A 17,616-nucleotide genomic window follows, 5' to 3' on the forward strand; every position below is an offset into this window, starting at 1 on the left:
AAATGATTATGTCATGGTCCACCCCAGGATATATATAAGACCTGCCTTTAGTCCAGCATGTTGAGCCTTCTTCTTGGGGGGGAGGCAGGGGGGGCAGCTTTCGTAGCATGCATCATTTTCCTCACTCTGAAATTTAATTAAACTTTGATCTTGTGTCCTGACTTTCCTGTCTCTAGCCTACTCTGTTTGTTAAGCTCCATCCAGGTTAGGGGCCGGTTCCGGTCCGGTTGACATTACTATATCCTTTCATTAAGCATGCCTTTGCTTTGAACTAATTGGGTCCTAGAACTGATGAGGGAAAAAGTAAATGCATTAGTGGGGATTCAAAAACTACAGTTTTAAGTGGATATGGACCTATGGACCTATGGAATATATTGAACATGGAGTAACTATCCTGGGGTGTCCCTAATGCCACCAGCAAAAGGTATCAATAATCGATAAAACCTAAAAGAAAAAAAGTGCTGAGAACTAACTAAGTAGCCAACAAATAGTGACACCCTTGTGTGACTTTGGGCAAGCCACTTCCCCTGTCTGGGCCTCTGTTTCCCCATCTATAGGGGACAGCTAAGTGTTACGTGGATAAGAGTGTTGGGCCTGGAGTTAGGGAAACCTGAATTCAAATCTAGCCTTAGACACTAAGTAGCTGGGTGACCTTGAGCAAGTCAGTTTGCCTCAGTTTCCTCATCTGTAAAATGGGGATGATAATAACAGCATATACCTTGCAAGGTCATTGTCCAGATCAAATGAGATAATAATTAGCACCGTGCCTGGCCCATTTTTGTTGTTCTTGTTTAGTCCTTCAGGCGTGTCCAACCCGGCCTGACCTCATGGTCCATGGTTGGTGCTATGTAATTGTTAACTATTATTATTGTAGATGGTGGAAGGGTAGTGGGCCAAAAGCTCTCTAAATCCTTTGAACTACAAATCCCAGAATGCACCGTTCTCCAGGGATTTCCCTCCCCCAAACAGGAAGCTGGTGTTGCTGGGCGACACCAACTCCCGTTTGGGCCCTGGCGCCGCAAAAGCCTGGGACTTGATGGTGCGAGGGCGGGTGCTTGTGACCCCGAAGGAGGATGGGGGCGTGGGGGGGGGGCCTGAGTGCAGGGCTGGCCCGGGGCTCGCTAGGGAGGGCGGGGCAGCGTGGGGGAGGAGGAGGGAGGCAGAGGGGAGGGGAGGTCCCGACTTCTGGGGGGCGGGGCGGCATGGGGGAGGGGTCGGTGGGGTGAGGAGAGGTCCAGACCTTCTACGGGGGCGGGGCGGCATGGGGAGAGGGAGGGACCTATGGTGGGGGAGGTCCCTACCTTCTGCGGAGGGGGGCCGGCATTAGAGCCAGGCTCCAGCCCCGACCCCTGTTCTCCTCTAGTGGCCGAAGCCCACGCCATGTGCGAAGGACCCTCAAAGATTTCTGGCCCTATCCCCCCCGACCCCACCCTTTTCCCCAACTACTACAAGCGCCCAGGCACAGGTAAGCGGCCGCAGCAGGACCCCAGGGTGGGCTGCTTGATGGAATGGGGCGGTGGGTTAGGCACACCTGGCGGCAGGCATCACCCAACACCCCCGTCACTGGCCGGAAAGGTCAGTGGCTTTGGACTGATAGAGCTTCCGTTCTGGCCCCGAAGCTGAAGTTGGCTAAATAGCTGAGCCTCACTCTATTTGTAAAGTGTATGACATTTTGCAACATGGCTAGTATGGAAATATATATATAATCTCCATCAAATTGTTTGCCTTCTCAAAGAGGGGAAAGGAGAGAGAGGGAGAGAATTTGGAACTCAAAATTAAAACAAATTTTTAATTGTTTTTACATATAATTGAATAAAACAAATAAAAAAATAAAGTGGATAACATAATGTAGGTAAGATCATGTAAAATCATGATTTTTATGCCCCTGTTTCACAGGTGGTTGCAAGCAAAGTACTTTCTAGCCCTCAAAAAGCTATACCTGTGAGTTCTGATTATTCTAGCACCTCCCCTCTCCTGCTTGCTTCCAGCCCAGAGCCTTGAAGGAAGTTCTATGAAGCTAGGCCTGAAGCCTCCCTGGCAGGGTGCCCCCCTGGAGCAGCCTGCTCCTCGAATTCGACCTGCATCCCAGCAGAGCCTGGTGGGTGTTCTGCTGCAGCTCCAGAAGGTCTCACTGGGCAGGGAGCCCTTGCCCAAAAGTAAGTGCTAAGAGCAGTGGCCTGAGTTGGCTGGCACCACGGGAGTTTCCCTTCACCCACTGCCACTTACCTCAGGTCTTGGGGAATGGGATGGGAAGCCAGGAAGACCAGGCTCTCGGATGGAGACAATAACAGGCCCATCCCCCAGGCTAGAGCCACAAAAGACACTAGACTAGGAAGTTAGGAGACCAGGGGCTGTGGTCAACTCTCTGTGTAACCTTGGGCAAGTCCCTCCATGCTTTAGTGGCCTCAGGGGCCCAGCATAGTGAGAGGCAGTATATTTGGTGTCACAGGACACGGGCATTTTCCATTGCCAGCCATTTGATGTTGGACAAGGCACATGGTGGGGCCTTCCTTTTCTATGAAAAGAGAGAGATTTGGACCAGATGATGTCCAGCCTTCCTTCCAGCCTATGGAAACTTATGAAGTTGCTGGGGGTTCAGGCCTCTGTGCCCTGGAGCAGGCCTGGCAGTGTCTCCTTGATCCCCAGGGAAAGACCATGAGAAGGAGAACGTGAGGCGTATCCGAGAGATCCAGAAGCAGCGCCAGGAACAGGAGAGGGGACGAGATCACAGCCGCCCGAAGCCTCTCAAGGCCTTGTGGCGATCACCCAAGTATGACAAAGTAGAGTCCCGGCTGAAAGTCAAGCTGCAGGTACCTCAAGCCCCCAACCCTTCCTGGCCTCGCTGGCTGGGCTGAGGGCCACAGGCTGCAGGGGGCTTAGCTTCAGAGCCTGCCTGACTGAGTCCCTCTGCTTCTCCTAGGAGCCATGCCCTACCTCTGGACCAGAGTTGCCGGCATTCCTGCGGGCATATTCCCGCTGTGGACCTGGGGTGCAGCCTCGTCGTGTGGCTTCTGCAGGCCTGGCTTTGCCCAGTAATGATGGGTCCCAGACGCCAGGCCCTGATACCAAGGTGATACATCTACAGGGGATGCTGGGGATGGGAAGAAGGAAATAGCAGTATGGCCCTGTATGGGAGAAAGGACTCCCTAGTGTTCTAGGCCATCCTTCTCCCTCCACTCCTTCCTGCTGCAGCCCCAAGAATCCTACCATCCATCCTGCTCCTCTGCCATGTAGGGGCAGGCTCCGGCTGTGGACTTCATCACCCATAATGCCCGTACAGCCAAAGTTGCCCCTCGGCGGCATTCACGCTCCCTCCAGTGTTTGGCTGTGGTACAGGAGCAGCAGCGGCGGGCCCAGGAGGAGTACAATGCCAGGCAGAAGGGCCAGGTGCCTCACTAGTAGGTCCTCACTTGTCTCTTCTCTGTGCCCTGTGCCCTCTAGCCCCAAGAGGGATCTCCTCAGCCTCTGTCAGGAGGGAGGCCAGAGAGCAGATCCAATGTCCACTTAGGGAGGCAGAGCCACAGTCCTCTGCTCCACCTTCATGAATAACTGAGGGAGGTGATTGGGTCTGGTCTGGGCATTTGGGGACAGCAGCCACTCACTCTGCCCTTTGGTAGCCTGGTAGAACGTAAAGATCTGTGGCGCCGAGAAGCTGAGGAGCGCCAGCGGAACCAGCCTGACCCTGAAATACCCCCAGGTCATACCATGATGCCTGAGAGCCAGCGCCTGGATACCTTGAACTCCCTTCTCCAGAGTGAGTGTCCAGGCCAATTAGGGGGACTAGGCAAGGCTCTAGGGAGGGAGTGAGGAAACAGATTGGAGCCATCTTTCTTCCCCCCAAGGATCCTCAGTTCTTGCCAGTTTGATTCCTTGCTGATTGCAGTCTTGCTAACCAGCATCCACGTATGGTGTCATACACAGTTGGTGCCTGAGAAATGTTTGCTGAGTTATATTGAATCTCGGGGTCCAAGCTACCGAGGAAGGGAGCTAGAACCCTGTGCCCCTAGCCCTTTCTTTCCTCAGGCCAACGAGAACTGCTTCGAGAGCTGGTGCTGCTGCCTTCCAGAGCAGACTCCCTTCGAGCCCAGAACCACAAGGCTGAGCTGGAGAAGAAGCTTTCCCAGGTGGAGGAGGCCCTCAAGATCTTCTCCCGATCCAAAGTCTTTATCAAGATGGATTCCTGAGCTCTTCCCCTCTGGCCCACAGGAAGGCCATTGGAGACCGCTCCTTCTGAGGAGAGCAGTGCCTCGAGGCCTCCAGGGCAGGAGCCATCTGGCTCCTGGAAGGGAAGCTACTGGCACTTGTGGCTCTGGCCCGAGGTAACCCCCTGCATCCTCCCCACAGGGGCAGCAGAAGGAACAGGCCCAGGGAGCTGCTGTTAAGAATATTTTCCTGTTTTAAAATTAAACTTTTTTTTACATGAGCAGTGACCCCAGTCTCCTTACGCCTTCCCAAGCTGACTTCCATCTTTCTCATGCTTCTCTAGAAATGCCAAGCTAAGTGATCATGGAGGCATAGAGATGGGGCTCAGGCATATCAGCCATCTTGGGGGGGGGGGAATGACAGGAGAACAGCTATTTTTGCTAGACCCAAAGCTCCCATACCTCAAAGCTAGACCAAAGCTCAGGACCCTTGCCAGCTGCGGGGACCCATGCTCACAGAGAACAGCCTAAGGGAGTCACAGGCCCCTTTCTGGCCTTCCAGCCTAGTCTCAGCACTCAGGCCTTAGGTGAGCCCCTCATGAAGGTCCAAGGCCTGAGGGTCGGAAGGAGGAGCTGGCAAGAGTATGACATTTGGGGCAGTGCAGGTTACCAGACATCCTGACTCCTTCCCCTTCCTCTCCCTGAGCCAGCTGTGGCCCCTTCGGGCCTAGCCCACTCAGGGCATTCCTGATTTGGCAGAGAAGTGATCCAAACTCCTCCAAAGCGCTTCCCCTAATAGCAGAGAAGGGCCAGTGTTTTCTAAAAAAGCTTTAATATTTCATAGATGGGGAGGGGCAAGTGAACAAAGGCACTGCCTCGGCTCCTGAAAAGGCAACTCCCCAACTGGCTGCCTGCTGGGAGAGAGAGGCCTGGACCAAGGGAGTAGGGCAGGGAAGACGACTCTCTCCAGGAAGGAGACAGCAGGGGCACCTTGGTGGACCAAGGTCAGGAGCTGTTCTCCCATGTCCCACCTGGGCCCTGATGTCCATTGGTCCAAGCAGAGGCTAGGAGGACAGTAGCCCTCAGCATCCAGCTGGCCAAATCCCAGACTATAGGGTGATGCCACTGCCGTCTTCTCTTAGACTGCCCCCCCGGGCGGGGCTGGCCCCATCCTGACTGTCCAGCGACTGTAAAGATCCTCGAGAACCAGGCAGTGAGCGACTGGGGCGCAAGTCCCATTGGGAAGGGGCCAGAGGCACCCCATTAGGGCAAGGAGGGAGGTAGCCAGGCAACCTGTGGCTCTCAATGACCAGGTCACTGTCCTCATCGCTGTCTGGCTCAGGAACTTCCGCAGGAGGGAGGGGGGCAGTGGGCTGAGCTCCTGGAGGACGGCCTGCCCCAGCCCGCACCACGTTGTTGCGTTGGTTGGCAGGCTTGACGGTGACAATGAGGTTGTGGCTGTTGGCTACCATCATGTCTGTCACCTGGTCCAGTGACTTGCCAGCCACATCAATGCCATTGACCTCAAGGATTTCATCACTGACTGCCAGAAGCCCGGTGCTCTCCGCCAGGCCTCCGCGGACCAGGCGGGAGATGAAGATGCCAGGCACCTTCTCCAGGCCGTGGGGCGCCACTCGGACACTGACGCCGTCTCTGATGTAGAAGCCTAGTGGGCGATCTGAGCCGTGTTTGTGTAGCTTCACACGCCGGTGACTCTCGGGCAGCAGGTCCACATCGATGACAGAGGAAATCTGGCGGAAGTCTTGGGGAAGGCTGATGAGTAGTGGGGGACGGGTCCGGTGAGGGGCTGCAGGTCGGAGGAGCAGCCCTTTCTTCCGGCGTTGCAAGGAGTTGGAGGTAAAGGCCATGCCTGTGGGATCAGCTTCTGCTGTGGGATGGAGCAAGAGCTCAGTATTGTTTACTAGGCAGCCCAGCCCTCCAGGGTGCTGGAGACATTCTCATGCCTCAAGCTAATTGACTGTCAGGTTAGCTTCTAACTAACTGTGAGCCATTCTAGTCCCCTCCTCTAGGCCTAGGGAGGATATCCTTTCTCCCTGGTTATCCAGGCAGCCCCATAGTGGGGAGAGAGCCAGCTGGGGCCCATACACTCTCTTCTTCCCCTCCCTCACACAGCATATTGCCCACCTAGCTTTGCCCAGCTCTTCTCTCAGACACAGCAATTGCCTTGAAGACCCAGGAGTCACAAGCAGGAGCAGCAGCAGAAACAGTCAATAAAACCCTACTGGGGGATAATAGGACCCCAGCGATATGGTGGGTACAGTATAAAGAGCCCTGGATTTGGAGTCAGGTTCAAATCCTGGCTCTGCTACTCATTACCTATGTGACCTTTGACAAGTCCCTTCCCTTATCTGTATAATGACATAGTTGGTCCAGATGATGCATAAGACTCTGCATGTTCAAACCCAATGAGCTCGAGTGCGGGTGGGGAAGAGTACCTAGTTGCCAGGTCATCCCAACCTACTCTGACCTTAGTTTCTCCATCAGCCCCATGTGCAGCCTTAAAGTCTTCTTCCCTGCCATCTTAGGCCTGTCTCTGCTGAGCCAGAAGCCCCCCCCCACCCTCACCCCGTGACAGATTATGTGTAGTGACCCCCACCGCAAGCCTCTCACCCCTCTTTTGCACGAGCAGGCGGAGGGGCGGGTGAGTGCTAGCCAGCGCCCGGTGCAGGTTGTCATCGTTGGTGAGGGGCAGCAGATCCCCGTGCACATCCGTGTAGCCCAGCAGCACGTCCAGGCCCGGGATCTGGTGCACGGCTCGAAGCAGCCTGGAGAACTCCTGGAAGCCTCCCACCGAGGCTCGGGGTAGGGCGAAGCGCCGGAACTCAGCATCGAACTGAGGGGAGGGGGACATGAGGAGTGAGGGATAGGGGATGAGTCAGGCAGCTGCCAGTCCTTGACCCAGGGCCTGAGCCATCTTGATGGGCAGAACCTCCGCCCGCCCCCAACACACAGACACACAGACACACAGACACACAGACACACAGACACACACACAGACACACACACAGACACACACACACACACACACACACACACACACACACACGCAATGATGGACCCATCCAACCCAACAGCCTGTATCCCCTCCCCTGGGAGGGGACCTTGAGAGCTCTGGGGAGGGAGTGGGGGTCAGGGGCTTATGGGTAAGCTCGGGAGAGGAGGCGAGCCGCGAGGTGCTGATTTAGGCAGGCGGTGGACGCGTAACGAGTGGGGGCGGTGGGGTGCTGAATGCAGGGGACAGCTCCAGGACTCAGCCGCAGCCACAGGAAGCCCGGGCATAGGACCTCTCAGCACCCCGGCCCCCCACCCCGAAGGGCTGGCTCTGCGTGCGAGGCAGGGAGCCGAGAGCAGAGCCAGCCCCCCCACCCACCCCCAGACCCAGGCCCACGATGCCCGGCGGGGCACCAGGCGGAGGGAAAGCCGGAGATGGGAGGACAAGGAGCGCAGAGCCGCGGGAGGAGGTTCAGGGATGGAGAAAGGGAGCCAGGACCCAGGCAGGGCGGGGGGCGAGGGGCACGGGGCCGGGGCCCTTACTTTGCTCTTCACCTCGATGATGCTGTCGGGGCTCCGCGCCGGGGTCCGCTGAGGCTTGGCCATGGCTGGGCCGGGGCCGGGCCAGGCCGGGGCTGAGGCCGAAGCGGCGCAGGTGCACAGCCCGGCCCCTCCCCGGCTCCCCCCGCCCCGCGCCCTGCAGCAGTGCCCGCCCCGCCCCCTCTCCGCTTTCCCCTCCCTCTCGGTCCGCGCTGTCCGAGAGCCGCTCGCCCCGAAGACTGGGGGGGGTGTGGGTACCGACCATGACGTCATCTGCGTGGGGGAGGGGGAGGTCTCCGAACGCCCGCGCGGATGGAAAGAGGAGACAACGTTCCCTAGGTAACTGGAGGAGGGAGGGGGAGGAGGACAGACGGCCCACAGTCCGTGCGGACGTGCTCGCGCGTGGGCCCGTGCGCTCCGCACCCCCTTCCTCCCAGGCCCCGCAGGGTTCCCCGCGTCCCTGTCATTACTCGCCGCTTCCCCTCCTCCCCGGTGCAGAGTCGGGGTGGGGGGGCGGGGAAGGACACCGTGGCCAGGACATAACCCCCCGAGTCCCGCCGCGCGGACCCCCCATCCAAGGAAGCCGCCCCCCCCCCCCCCCCAGCGAAGGCACGTACGGGGACCCGAGGGACCCTGGACAGACCTCCCCATCCCTGACCCCCTCTAGGATAAGCCCCGCTGTCTCCTCTATTCATTCATCCAAAAACCTGATTAAACACCTACTGTAGGCGTTGAGAGAAATACTCGGTTTAGAGAAGACCGTGGCCCCTGCCCTTTGGGCGCTTACATCCTCCCAGGGAGTACAGAGTAGGGTGGGCAGATGGATGGGTGCCAGACTTTATCTCAAGTGACCCCGGTTTCAACCCTGCCCGATAATTCTGCTAGCTGTGGGCAAGTCATTTTCTTTGAGACAGTTTCCACATCTATGAAATGGGCACAATACTTGAACTACCTACCCCACAGGGTAGGGCTGAAGGTAAATCTTAAAGAGCTAACATTAAGGCACAAAGATAGCTACAATAAACAAAATTACCTCCTAATTAGGGAGGTGCAAAACAAAGTTGTTTATGTGGTCCAAGAAGGGTGTCATTACCAACAGAAGGATGGGGAAAAAGCTTCATGATGAAGGAAGTGGTATCTAAGTTGGTTAAGAGAAGAGCTCCCCAGAGCTGCTTCCTGTACATTGTGTTACCTTAGGTAAATCATTGATCCTTTCCTTATCTGTAAAATGGGGTGGGTGAATGGCATAGATAATATCTGGGGTCCATTCCAGCTCTGTATTTCTGTATTTATGATCTTAATAAATGGGGCTGCATTCTCTCTCTCTCTCTCTCTCTCCATTAACTCAATCTTTTCCTCAAAATAGGGCTGTCTTTCAGCCCTCTACAGGTTAGGTTGCAGGGAATTTCTTTAGCCAGAGTTGCCGGCAGAGAGGACAGTGAAACTCAGTTATCCTGGTAGGTAGGGACCATGCCTTATAGTTCTGTGTCATGCCAATTCCATCCCCAGGGCTGGTCATTTCTAGCTGTGACTAACTGCTCACTTCTCTAGAAACTGCTTCATATAAATAGGGGCTTCATGATACATTTCTGAAGCTAGCAGTATTTCCCCTCTAAAATATTAAATCACGCATGTATTAAGATGCTTATTATTTAGGGAGATAAAAATAGGCTGTATTTTGCTCCTTAATTTTCCCAGGGCACTCCATACCTCCCTAGCAGTCTCTCAGCCAAATGTTTATGACTTCTATCAGACATTACCCACAAAAAAAGGCCTGAGAAGTCTGGGAAAATGCTGCTTTAAGTCATGAGACAGATTTTTAAAATGTTCTTTAAGGGGCAGTGAGGTGGTGCAGTGGATAGGGCATCGGCCATGGATTCAGGAGGACCTGAGTTCAAATTCAGCCTCAGACACATAACACTAGCTGTGTGACCCTTGGCAAGTTACTTAACCCCAGTGCCTAGCAAAGAAAAAAAAAATGTTCTTTAAAAACAGCGTTTCTATATCCACAGGAGGACTGTCACTTTCAAAACATTTGGGAAATAGGATATAGAACTGGAAAATCTCTGAGAAATTCCTTCTTTTGATAGATGGAGAAATGGTCAAAGAGAGGAAATTGTCCAGGGTTGCACAGCACAAGATGCATAAATAGAAGAGCTGGCATTTGAACTGGAGCCTTCTGACTCCAAAGAATAATAATATCAGCTAACATTTATATAGCACTTACTGTATGCCAGGTGCTTTACAATTATTATCTCATCTGATCCTCACGACTCTGGGAAGGTGGTGCTATTATTATCCCCATTTTATAGATGAGGAACCTGAGACAGAGAGAGGTTAGTGACTTGCCCAGGGTCACACAGTAAGTGTGTTGTTCGGTCATTTCAGTTCATGTCCAACTCTTCCTGACCCCATTTGGGGTTTTCTCGCCAAAAATACTGGACTGGTTTGCCATTTCCTTCTCCAGTTCGTTTTACAGATGAGGAAACTGAGACCAACAAGGTTAAGTGACTTGCCCAGGGTCACACAGATAGCAAGTGTCAGAGGCTCGATTTAAACTCTGGTCTTCCTGACTTAAAGCCTGGTGCTGTAATCACTGCATCACCTAGCTGCTCATAAGTACGTGTATGAGGCCTCATTTGAACTCTTTAACTCCAGGCCCAGTACTCTGTGCACTATGGCGCCACCTAGCTGCAAAGGAACGGTTCATTCCAGTATACTTCATGGGGAAGAGGGCAAGGGGGCATTGATCTCCTGCTCCCCCACCCCCACAAGATGCCACTGAGAAATTGCAAAACTCTTCTCTGTACCATCCTTTGGAGCCTGTGGCATATTATCCTCAGCAGTGGCAAACCTAATTTTGAAGGTGGACTTGATTTTTGGAAATAATCCTAAACCAATACAATTCAATACATTTATTAAGAAAAGAGATTGACCACCTCATCCCAGGTCTTCTGACTCCCAGGCTAGTGATGATTTCACTAGTGCTGTTAGTTTTGGGATTTTTTTGCTTTTTGGTGAGGCAATTGGGGTTAAGTGACCTGCCCAGGGTCACACAGCCAGAAAGTGTCAAGTGTCTGAGTTAGGATTTGAACTCAGATCCTCCTGACTCCAAGATTGGAGCTCTATGCACTGCGCCACCCAGCTGCCCCTGTTAATTTTTTTTTTTAAACAAAAATCAGTCACACTTAAGGTGCTCGGTTAATAATAAGATTTGTAATAATAATAGCTGGCATTTATATAGTATTTTAAGCTTTTCAAAACACTTTATACATTGTCTCATTTAATTCTTTCATGCAAGGAGCATTTCTTTAGTAGTTTACTGTGTAGTGGTGGCTACCTGGCAGTGGGGAAGTTACAAACTGAAGTAAGAAATATGTGAGGTCTCACTCACCTTGGGTCACAGTGTGAATCTGGCCTCAGTGGGCAGGGTTGCTCCCTCCAGGTCATCTCAGCCCCTTGCTGAACCCAAGTGTGTCCTACATCCTCCCAGACCCCTTTAACCTTGTATACCTCAGGTCCAGGAGCCCTTTACTGCTCCATGAGGAGGGAAAGGAAGCAAAGTACACCAAAACGCAAGAAACCATCACCCCCTTAGACACAGAAATGGAGGTAGCATTCCTCATTCCTTGGAGAGAAAGGACTTGGATTAGAACTCCGGAGCTGCATTCAAATCCTAGCTGTGAGCATATGTGTGTATATATGGGTACATACATACACACACATACACACGTGTATATATGAGTGCATATGTACAATACACATACACATGTGTATATACACACATGCACACACACATATACACATACACATATATTGCTTTTTTTTTTTCCGTTTCCCCCAGATCCTAGCGCATATACATGCCACCCACTTGCTACATAGTAAGTATGTAATAAATGCTTCTGTAGGACTCTTAGAAGACAGGTGATTTTGTGAAAGTCAGTTTCCTCATTTATAGAATGAGGATGATATTTGCACAGGTTTGATGAGAGGGAAGCATTGTGACTCAAAAATACAGAACTGTATCACAAAGTTGTTGATCAGTCCTATCTGACTCTTTGTGACCCCATTTGGAGTTTTCCTGGCAAAGATACTGAAGTGGTTTGCCATTTCCTTCTCTAGCTCATTTTACAGATGAGGAAACTGAGGCAAACAGGGTTAAGTGACTTGCCCAGGGTCATATAGCTAGTAAGTGTCCGAGACCAGATATGAACTGACTCCAGGCGTAGCATTCTATCCACTTCACCATCTAGCTGCCCCATCCCAAAGAGATCAAAGAAAAGGGAAAAGGACATATTTGTATAAAAATATTTCTAGCGGTGGTAAAATGAGTGCCTGAGCTCCTCTGTCTTCCCCTCCAGCCCCAATCCCTCTCCAGGTTCTAGCCCAAGGAGCAGATCCCGGACCCAGGGCTGCAGGACAGGCTTCCATGACCAAATCAGGCCTCTGGAGTCCCTGGGCAGAGGCCAGGGATGGTCAATCTCTCCCATTAATAAATGTATTGAATTGTATTGGTTTAGGATTAGTTCCAAAAATCAAGTCCACCTTCAAAATTAGGTTTGCCACTGTGCCACAGGCTCCAAAGGATGGTAAAATATATATATATATTTTTTGCGGTGGTAAAGAATTGGAAGTTGAGGACATGCCCATTAATTGGGGAATGGATGAACAAGTCATAGCATGTGACTGTGATGGAATACTATGTGCTCTAAGAAATGACAAGCAGGATGGTTTCCAAAAAACCTGGGAAGACTTACATGAACCGATGTAAAGTGAAGTGAGCAGAATCAGGAGAATATCAGACACAGTAGCAGCAATATTGAATGATGATCAATCCAGAATGACCTAGCTATTCTCAACAATACAGTGAACCAAGACAATTCTGAAGGACTTGTAATGAAAAATAATGTCCACCTCCAGAGAAAGAACTGATGAAGTCTGAATGCAGATGAAGCATACCTTTTTTAAACTTTTTTTGCATGTTTTGCAACATGACAAATATGGAAATATATTTTACATGACTGCACACACGTAATCTATATTAAATTGCTTGCCTTCTCAAAGAGGGTGGAGGAGAGGGAGAAAATCTGGAACTCAAAATTTTTTTTAAAAGTTAAAAATTATTTTTATATGTAATTGGAAAAATTAAAATAAAAAAATTAGAAAAACACTACAGAAATCAGTCAGTAAACACATATTAATTGCCTTCCATGTGCCAGGCTCTATGCTAAGCTCTGGGGAAATAGAAAAAGGCAAAAGACAGTTCCTGTCCTCAAGGAGCTTACAATCTGACGGAGGGGATAGCATACAAATATATACAAACTATATGGTGGAAAAATGGATAATTAACAGAGGAAAAGCAGTGGAATTAAGAGGGGCTAGGGAAAGCTTCCTGTAGAAGGTGGGATTTTAGTGGGGACTTAAGGGAAGCCAGGGAGGTCAGGAATCAGGGCCGAGGAAGGACAACATTCCGGGCATGGTCAATTGCCGGACAGAACGCCCACCATGAGCAGTCAGGAGGCCAGGTCACTGGATGGAAGAGAACGTGCAGGTGAGGAAGAAGGTTGGAAAGGTAGGAGGGGGTGGGTTAGAAAGGGCTTTGAATGACAGCGCTTTGCATTTGCTCCTGGCCGCCATAGGAAGCCACTGGAGGTTACTGAGTGGGGGGTCGCGTGACCAGACCAGCACTCCGGTGGGCGGAGGACGGACTGGAGTGGGGAGAGACCCACCAGCAGTTACTGCAATAGTCCAGGTGTGGGGTGATGAGGGCCTGCACTAGAGCGGGTGCAATGTCAAAGGGCAGAAGGGGGCCAATACACAGATGATGGAGAAGTGAAATCGGAGCTACACGGTAATAAACAATAGCAGGCAAGACTGCGCGAGCTCCTATAGACACGCGCCTGACGCCGCGCATGCGCACTCACCGCTCACCCGAGGCTCAGCCCTCAGGGGCGGGGCCGGAGGCAGGACTTTGTCTGAGATTAGCGCTTCCCCACCCAGACTAGCGGTTTCCTCTTCCGGAGGCAGGGGTCAATCAGGGCGGCGGGAAATAGCGCGTATCCGTCGCCTCTGCCCCGGGCGTGGCGGGGGGGGGGGCCTGATTTGGCGGCCATGGCGACGTCGTGGAAGCCTGTCCTGCAGCCCTGGATCCGGGATCTGCTCCTCGGGCTGGAGCCTGGAGAGGGCTCCGGACTGGAGGAGAAGCGAGAGGGGCTCGGGCAGCTGCTGGAAGTAAGGAGGGTGCAGAGAGGGGCGTGGCGGCCCCCAGGGTGAAGCCTAGGGTTAAAGGGGAAAGGGTGTGGTCAGGAGCTGGGGGAGAGGCGGAGCCATTGGGCGAGGGGCGTGGCTAGTAGGGCGAGCTATGTTAGAAGAGAAAGCAGTATTGGGTGGCTCGGTCAGAGCCATTGGGCAAGGGAGGCGGAGTCATGTGTTGAGGGCGTGGCCTTCGAGGATTAAGAAGAAGCCATTGGATAAGGGATGTGGTTTTGGGCGAGGGGTGGTATCACGTGTTGAGGCGTGGCCATCCCTGCTCTGGAAAGAGGCTCTTTGGGCTAGGGATGTAGTCATGGGGCTAGGGGGTGGAATCATCTATTGGGGGCGTGGCCGTTCCGGCCTAGAAAGAGGCCCATTGGATAAGGGGAATGGGCGGAACCATCTGTTCGGGGGCAGGGCCATGGTGACCCACCGTGATCTCTGCAGGTAATTGGGGAAGCTGAGCCTGGAGGGAGCCTAAAGCTGCCTGATGGAGAGGCTGCTGCCATCCTGCTGGTGACCGATGGGACCCACAGTGTGCATTGCCTGGTGACCCCCGAGGCCCTGAGCATGGCTGCCTGGTGAGGGGCCCTGGCTGGATCTCAGGTTCCCAAGTGGGGCTGGAGGGGCGGAGTATGGGGGGGGGGGTCACTGGAGGCTGTATGAGGGAGTATTGGGGAAGGGGCAGTCTGATGTGGGGACTCCTGCAGGGAAGAGAAGCACTTTGGTTTTAGGAGGGCGGTGGGCCGGCTGCTGCTGCTGCAGGACTTCAGAGTGTGTGTTCAAGAGGCGGCCGAGACTTCAGTGGTGAGTGGGGGACGGAGGACTTCTCTGGTGGCAGCTGGTGGGGGAGGGGTGGTCAGAAGGCTTCAGCTCTACCTGACTTTCTTCTCCAGCCTGCTCAGCAGAATGGGAAGTTCTACCTATGGGTACATCGATTCATCCTGCTGCCCACAGAGCTCCCCAGGGAGGGAGTGACAAGCTGGTGAGAGGTTCCCTCCTTTCCTTTTCAGAGTCCCCTGTGCCTCGCAGGACCCCTTCCTTATACTGACCGTTTTTTCATCTCCTCTCTCCCTTACACTGATTTCCTTCATTGACACCTTCCCTCTTTTTTCAAGGAACTTGTGATCCTTTCATCTCAGTCTGGCCTCTGCTTGAAAATACTTTTGGGGTGGGTGGAGCTCTTCCCTCCGTTCATGGCTTAGTGGGTCTATAATCCTTATACCTCATCTTCCCCAACCAAGCCTCTGTCCCATCCCTATCTTGTGCCTCAGGGCCCCAATCTTCCCTTCTCCTCCTAGTTTCTCTGTTCCCTACACTGACCCTCATTGCCCAGGGGAGAAGGGGAGTCCTCAGTAACTGTCCTCATTGTCACTTTAGTAACTGGGACCCAGCTGTTCAGAGAAAACTTCAGGAGTGTAAAAAGTGAGTATGTGCTTGGAAGAGAATGGGGTGGGAGCAGTGGGGAGGTGGGAAGAGCTGTAAGGGAGACTTTGGGGCCCAGGAGTGACTTTCTGTCATCTTAAGCTACAAGAAAGCTTTTTTGGGGGCCTGGGGTCCTAGGGCCCACTAAGGTCCAGCTCTCTGCTCTGTCCCTACAGGCACCATGAAAGGGAGAGGACTCCCCCTAACATAGGTACCCCTGGGAGTCCTGGTGGGGGTAGGGCTGGACGGAAGGAAGAAGGGAGATATTTGTCTTCACTTCCTCACTCAGATCCATCCTCCCCCAGATCGAGGTTCTACATTGTCCCAGTTGCTGGAAGAGATGTGTGAAGACAGACTGAGCTTACTAAGCTGTCAGGCCCAGAGCTGCTTGGAGCTGGGGGGTTCCCAGGGGGGTTCTCTGCCCCTTACTCGATGGGGAGCTTCTCGAAGGAGGGCCCAGGTCTGGAGAGGGTTGGGAGTTTGAGAGAGAGAATGTGTGAGTGAGTGAGTGTGTGTGTGTGTGTGTGCGTGCACGCGCGTGCATGCGCACACGTGCAGGGGTGCACTCTCGCGCCCTGGCCCAGTAGGAGAAGGGGGTGGTGAGCAGCTCAGCAGTAAAGGAGCCTCATGTCATAAGATGTAGAGCTATAAGGGACTGCAGAGATCATCTCTAGTCCAGTCTGATTGATAGAGGAGAAGAGAGTTGGGTAGAAAGTCACTTTTCCAAGTTTCAAAGCCAAGTCTCGTGCTCCTTTCACTGTCCCCCACAGGGAGAAGCTGTGTTCGTTGTTCCAGGCCTGAGGCTGCACATTAGTGCAGAAGAGGAGGACACCCTTCAGAACCTGAGGGCAGGTCAGGGATCCCCACGGGGAAGTGGGAGGATGAACCGGCCTGGAGGCCCCAGGATCTATGGGTGGAGACCAGAGTCGCTCACTGTGTGTTTTCTCTTCTCCTTCCTTGCCTTCCCCCAGTGTCTGAAAACAGCCCTGAGCTTCAGAGTTTAGAGAGGACCCCAGCAGACCCCTGGCAATTACTTCCCGCCCTGTCCTTGACACAGTCCTCTTCCTCCTCTTCCTATGTAGGTAGGTGAGGAGCAGGGGTGAGGTGGGAAGGGTCCCAGAGCAATCTGACTGGAGCCAAAGGGCAGAGGTGGGGCCAGCACAGCCTGGCCTGAAGCACTCTGCCTTCACCTCCTCTCCCAGAGCTCAGTGATGTCTCTGGCTTCCCTCCCTCTTTCCTGTCATCGCCAGAGGCCCTGGACTGTTTGCCGTTCTCGACTGAGGGAAGCCCAAGTCGGCTGAAGGATAATGTCACCAACAACCGGGAATCCCCCTCTTCTGGGTGCAGGGAGCCCATCGACCTGTCGCCTCTGCTTTTTCAGGGCGGCGGGTCCTCTTGTATCCAGACTTCCTGCCCCCAGGAACCACCACAGGACCAGCTCCCTCCACCTCTTCCCTCTTCCTCCCAGGCAGCAGCCAGTATGTCTAGGGACAAGTGGGAAACCCCTAGTACAGGGGGCCACCAGCAGCCCCTTGGAGCCCTGTTGAGGGCTAGGGCTAGGGCCAGGGGAAGCAAGGACAGACCGGGAAACAGGAAGGCCAGCCTGGAGTTTGTGAGCAAGAGGGTCAAGGGTCCCCTCTGGGTTCCAGAGAGCACTCCTTCAGGCGACTCCAGCCCAGGAGAAGGCCCGGCCTCAGCCAGGGTGAGAGGGGGGGCATGGAGGGGGAGGGGGGGAGGAGAGAGAGAAGGAAGATCCTTTGTACTAGAGGGGATAGGAGGGAACAGGCTTTGGACTGGTCGACTTTAATTCCCCCGCCTTCTTCCTTTTTCCCATAGGCCCCTCCAGAGAGACACCTGGATGACTCCCCTTTCCAGTACAACTACCCAGAGCCCTGCGTCCGCCTCTGCTCCCAGGTTGCAGCTACCAGGTCAGTGTCTACCGGCCTTCCCTGTTTGTCTGCCACTGGAGGGGCTCCTGTTCGAGCCCGTCACCCCTAAGCCTAGCTTCTGTCCCTCTCTCACAGACTCTGCCCATCGCTCCTGGACTGGGCCAGACAAGTGCTAATGGAGAGCGACCTGGTGGAGGTGTGAGAGCTCGGAGTTGCTGCAGATGCTCGTCTGCCACTCTCACCCTTGCCTTGGGGGCGGGTTAATAAAAAGCAGAACTGCAGTCCTTGTCTCCTCCTTCTGGCGCAGAGGAAGTACCTTGGGCAGGGTGGGACGGGAAGGTGATCAGTTCCCCCCG

General features: G+C 53.5%; 3 protein-coding genes across 6 annotated transcripts; 2 read left to right on the forward strand and 1 right to left on the reverse strand.

Moving 5' to 3' along the window:
* Window positions 1-962: 962 nt before the first annotated feature.
* On the forward strand, window positions 963-4,423 carry ENKD1 (enkurin domain containing 1). Its single transcript, XM_027847727.1, has 8 exons — window positions 963-1,039; window positions 1,364-1,465; window positions 1,989-2,156; window positions 2,647-2,810; window positions 2,921-3,070; window positions 3,235-3,398; window positions 3,618-3,754; window positions 4,024-4,423. Exons 2-8 carry the CDS (start codon window positions 1,381-1,383, stop codon window positions 4,182-4,184), a joined length of 1,029 nt encoding a protein of 342 aa, XP_027703528.1. The 5' UTR covers window positions 963-1,039; window positions 1,364-1,380; the 3' UTR covers window positions 4,185-4,423.
* Window positions 4,424-4,957: 534 nt separating this feature from the next.
* PARD6A (par-6 family cell polarity regulator alpha) lies at window positions 4,958-7,777 on the reverse strand. 2 transcript variants are annotated; one of them, XM_027847726.1, is made up of 3 exons: window positions 7,698-7,777; window positions 6,774-6,996; window positions 4,958-6,027 (listed from the first exon to the last, which is right to left on the reverse strand). In XM_027847726.1, exons 1-3 carry the CDS (start codon window positions 7,758-7,760, stop codon window positions 5,252-5,254), a joined length of 1,062 nt encoding a protein of 353 aa, XP_027703527.1. In that variant the 5' UTR covers window positions 7,761-7,777; the 3' UTR covers window positions 4,958-5,251. The 2 variants fall into 2 exon arrangements, with proteins under 2 accessions (XP_027703527.1, XP_027703526.1); XM_027847725.1 differs by having other exon boundaries at window positions 4,958-6,030.
* Window positions 7,778-13,751: 5,974 nt separating this feature from the next.
* Window positions 13,752-17,541, forward strand: ACD (ACD shelterin complex subunit and telomerase recruitment factor). 3 transcript variants are annotated; one of them, XM_027846664.1, is made up of 12 exons: window positions 13,752-13,925; window positions 14,394-14,527; window positions 14,657-14,753; window positions 14,843-14,931; window positions 15,327-15,371; window positions 15,548-15,582; window positions 15,677-15,831; window positions 16,142-16,223; window positions 16,343-16,453; window positions 16,574-17,073; window positions 17,208-17,299; window positions 17,396-17,541. In XM_027846664.1, the coding sequence occupies exons 1-12, from the start codon at window positions 13,806-13,808 to the stop codon at window positions 17,460-17,462; spliced, it is 1,527 nt and encodes a 508-aa protein (XP_027702465.1). In that variant the 5' UTR covers window positions 13,752-13,805; the 3' UTR covers window positions 17,463-17,541. The 3 variants fall into 3 exon arrangements, with proteins under 3 accessions (XP_027702465.1, XP_027702472.1, XP_027702479.1); XM_027846671.1 differs by having other exon boundaries at window positions 13,756-13,925; window positions 16,622-17,073; XM_027846678.1 differs by lacking the exons at window positions 13,752-13,925; window positions 14,394-14,527 and adding an exon at window positions 14,346-14,393.
* Window positions 17,542-17,616: the final 75 nt, after the last annotated feature.

This window comes from Vombatus ursinus, unplaced genomic scaffold (genome assembly GCF_900497805.2).
Source record: "Vombatus ursinus unplaced genomic scaffold, bare-nosed wombat genome assembly UNPS02005286.1, whole genome shotgun sequence".
NCBI lineage: Eukaryota > Metazoa > Chordata > Mammalia > Diprotodontia > Vombatidae > Vombatus > Vombatus ursinus.

Bases quoted from the DNA above. Each gene is read 5' to 3' on its own strand.
- ACD (XM_027846664.1), top strand. From the start codon at position 13,806: ATGGCGACGTCGTGGAAGCCTGTCCTGCAGCCCTGGATCCGGGATCTG. The intron at 14,528-14,656 runs GTGAGGGGCCCT...GGACTCCTGCAG, and splicing joins GCCCTGAGCATGGCTGCCTG to GGAAGAGAAGCACTTTGGTT. The intron at 16,224-16,342 runs GTCAGGGATCCC...GCCTTCCCCCAG, and splicing joins CCTTCAGAACCTGAGGGCAG to TGTCTGAAAACAGCCCTGAG.
- PARD6A (XM_027847725.1), bottom strand. From the start codon at position 7,760: ATGGCCAAGCCTCAGCGGACCCCGGCGCGGAGCCCCGACAGCATCATC. The intron at 6,997-7,697 runs GTAAGGGCCCCG...CCCTCCCCTCAG, and splicing joins TCATCGAGGTGAAGAGCAAA to TTCGATGCTGAGTTCCGGCG. The intron at 6,031-6,773 runs GTGAGAGGCTTG...TCCATCCCACAG, and splicing joins CCTGCTCGTGCAAAAGAGGG to CAGAAGCTGATCCCACAGGC.
- ENKD1 (XM_027847727.1), top strand. From the start codon at position 1,381: ATGTGCGAAGGACCCTCAAAGATTTCTGGCCCTATCCCCCCCGACCCC. The intron at 2,811-2,920 runs GTACCTCAAGCC...TGCTTCTCCTAG, and splicing joins GGCTGAAAGTCAAGCTGCAG to GAGCCATGCCCTACCTCTGG. The intron at 3,071-3,234 runs GTGATACATCTA...TCTGCCATGTAG, and splicing joins CGCCAGGCCCTGATACCAAG to GGGCAGGCTCCGGCTGTGGA.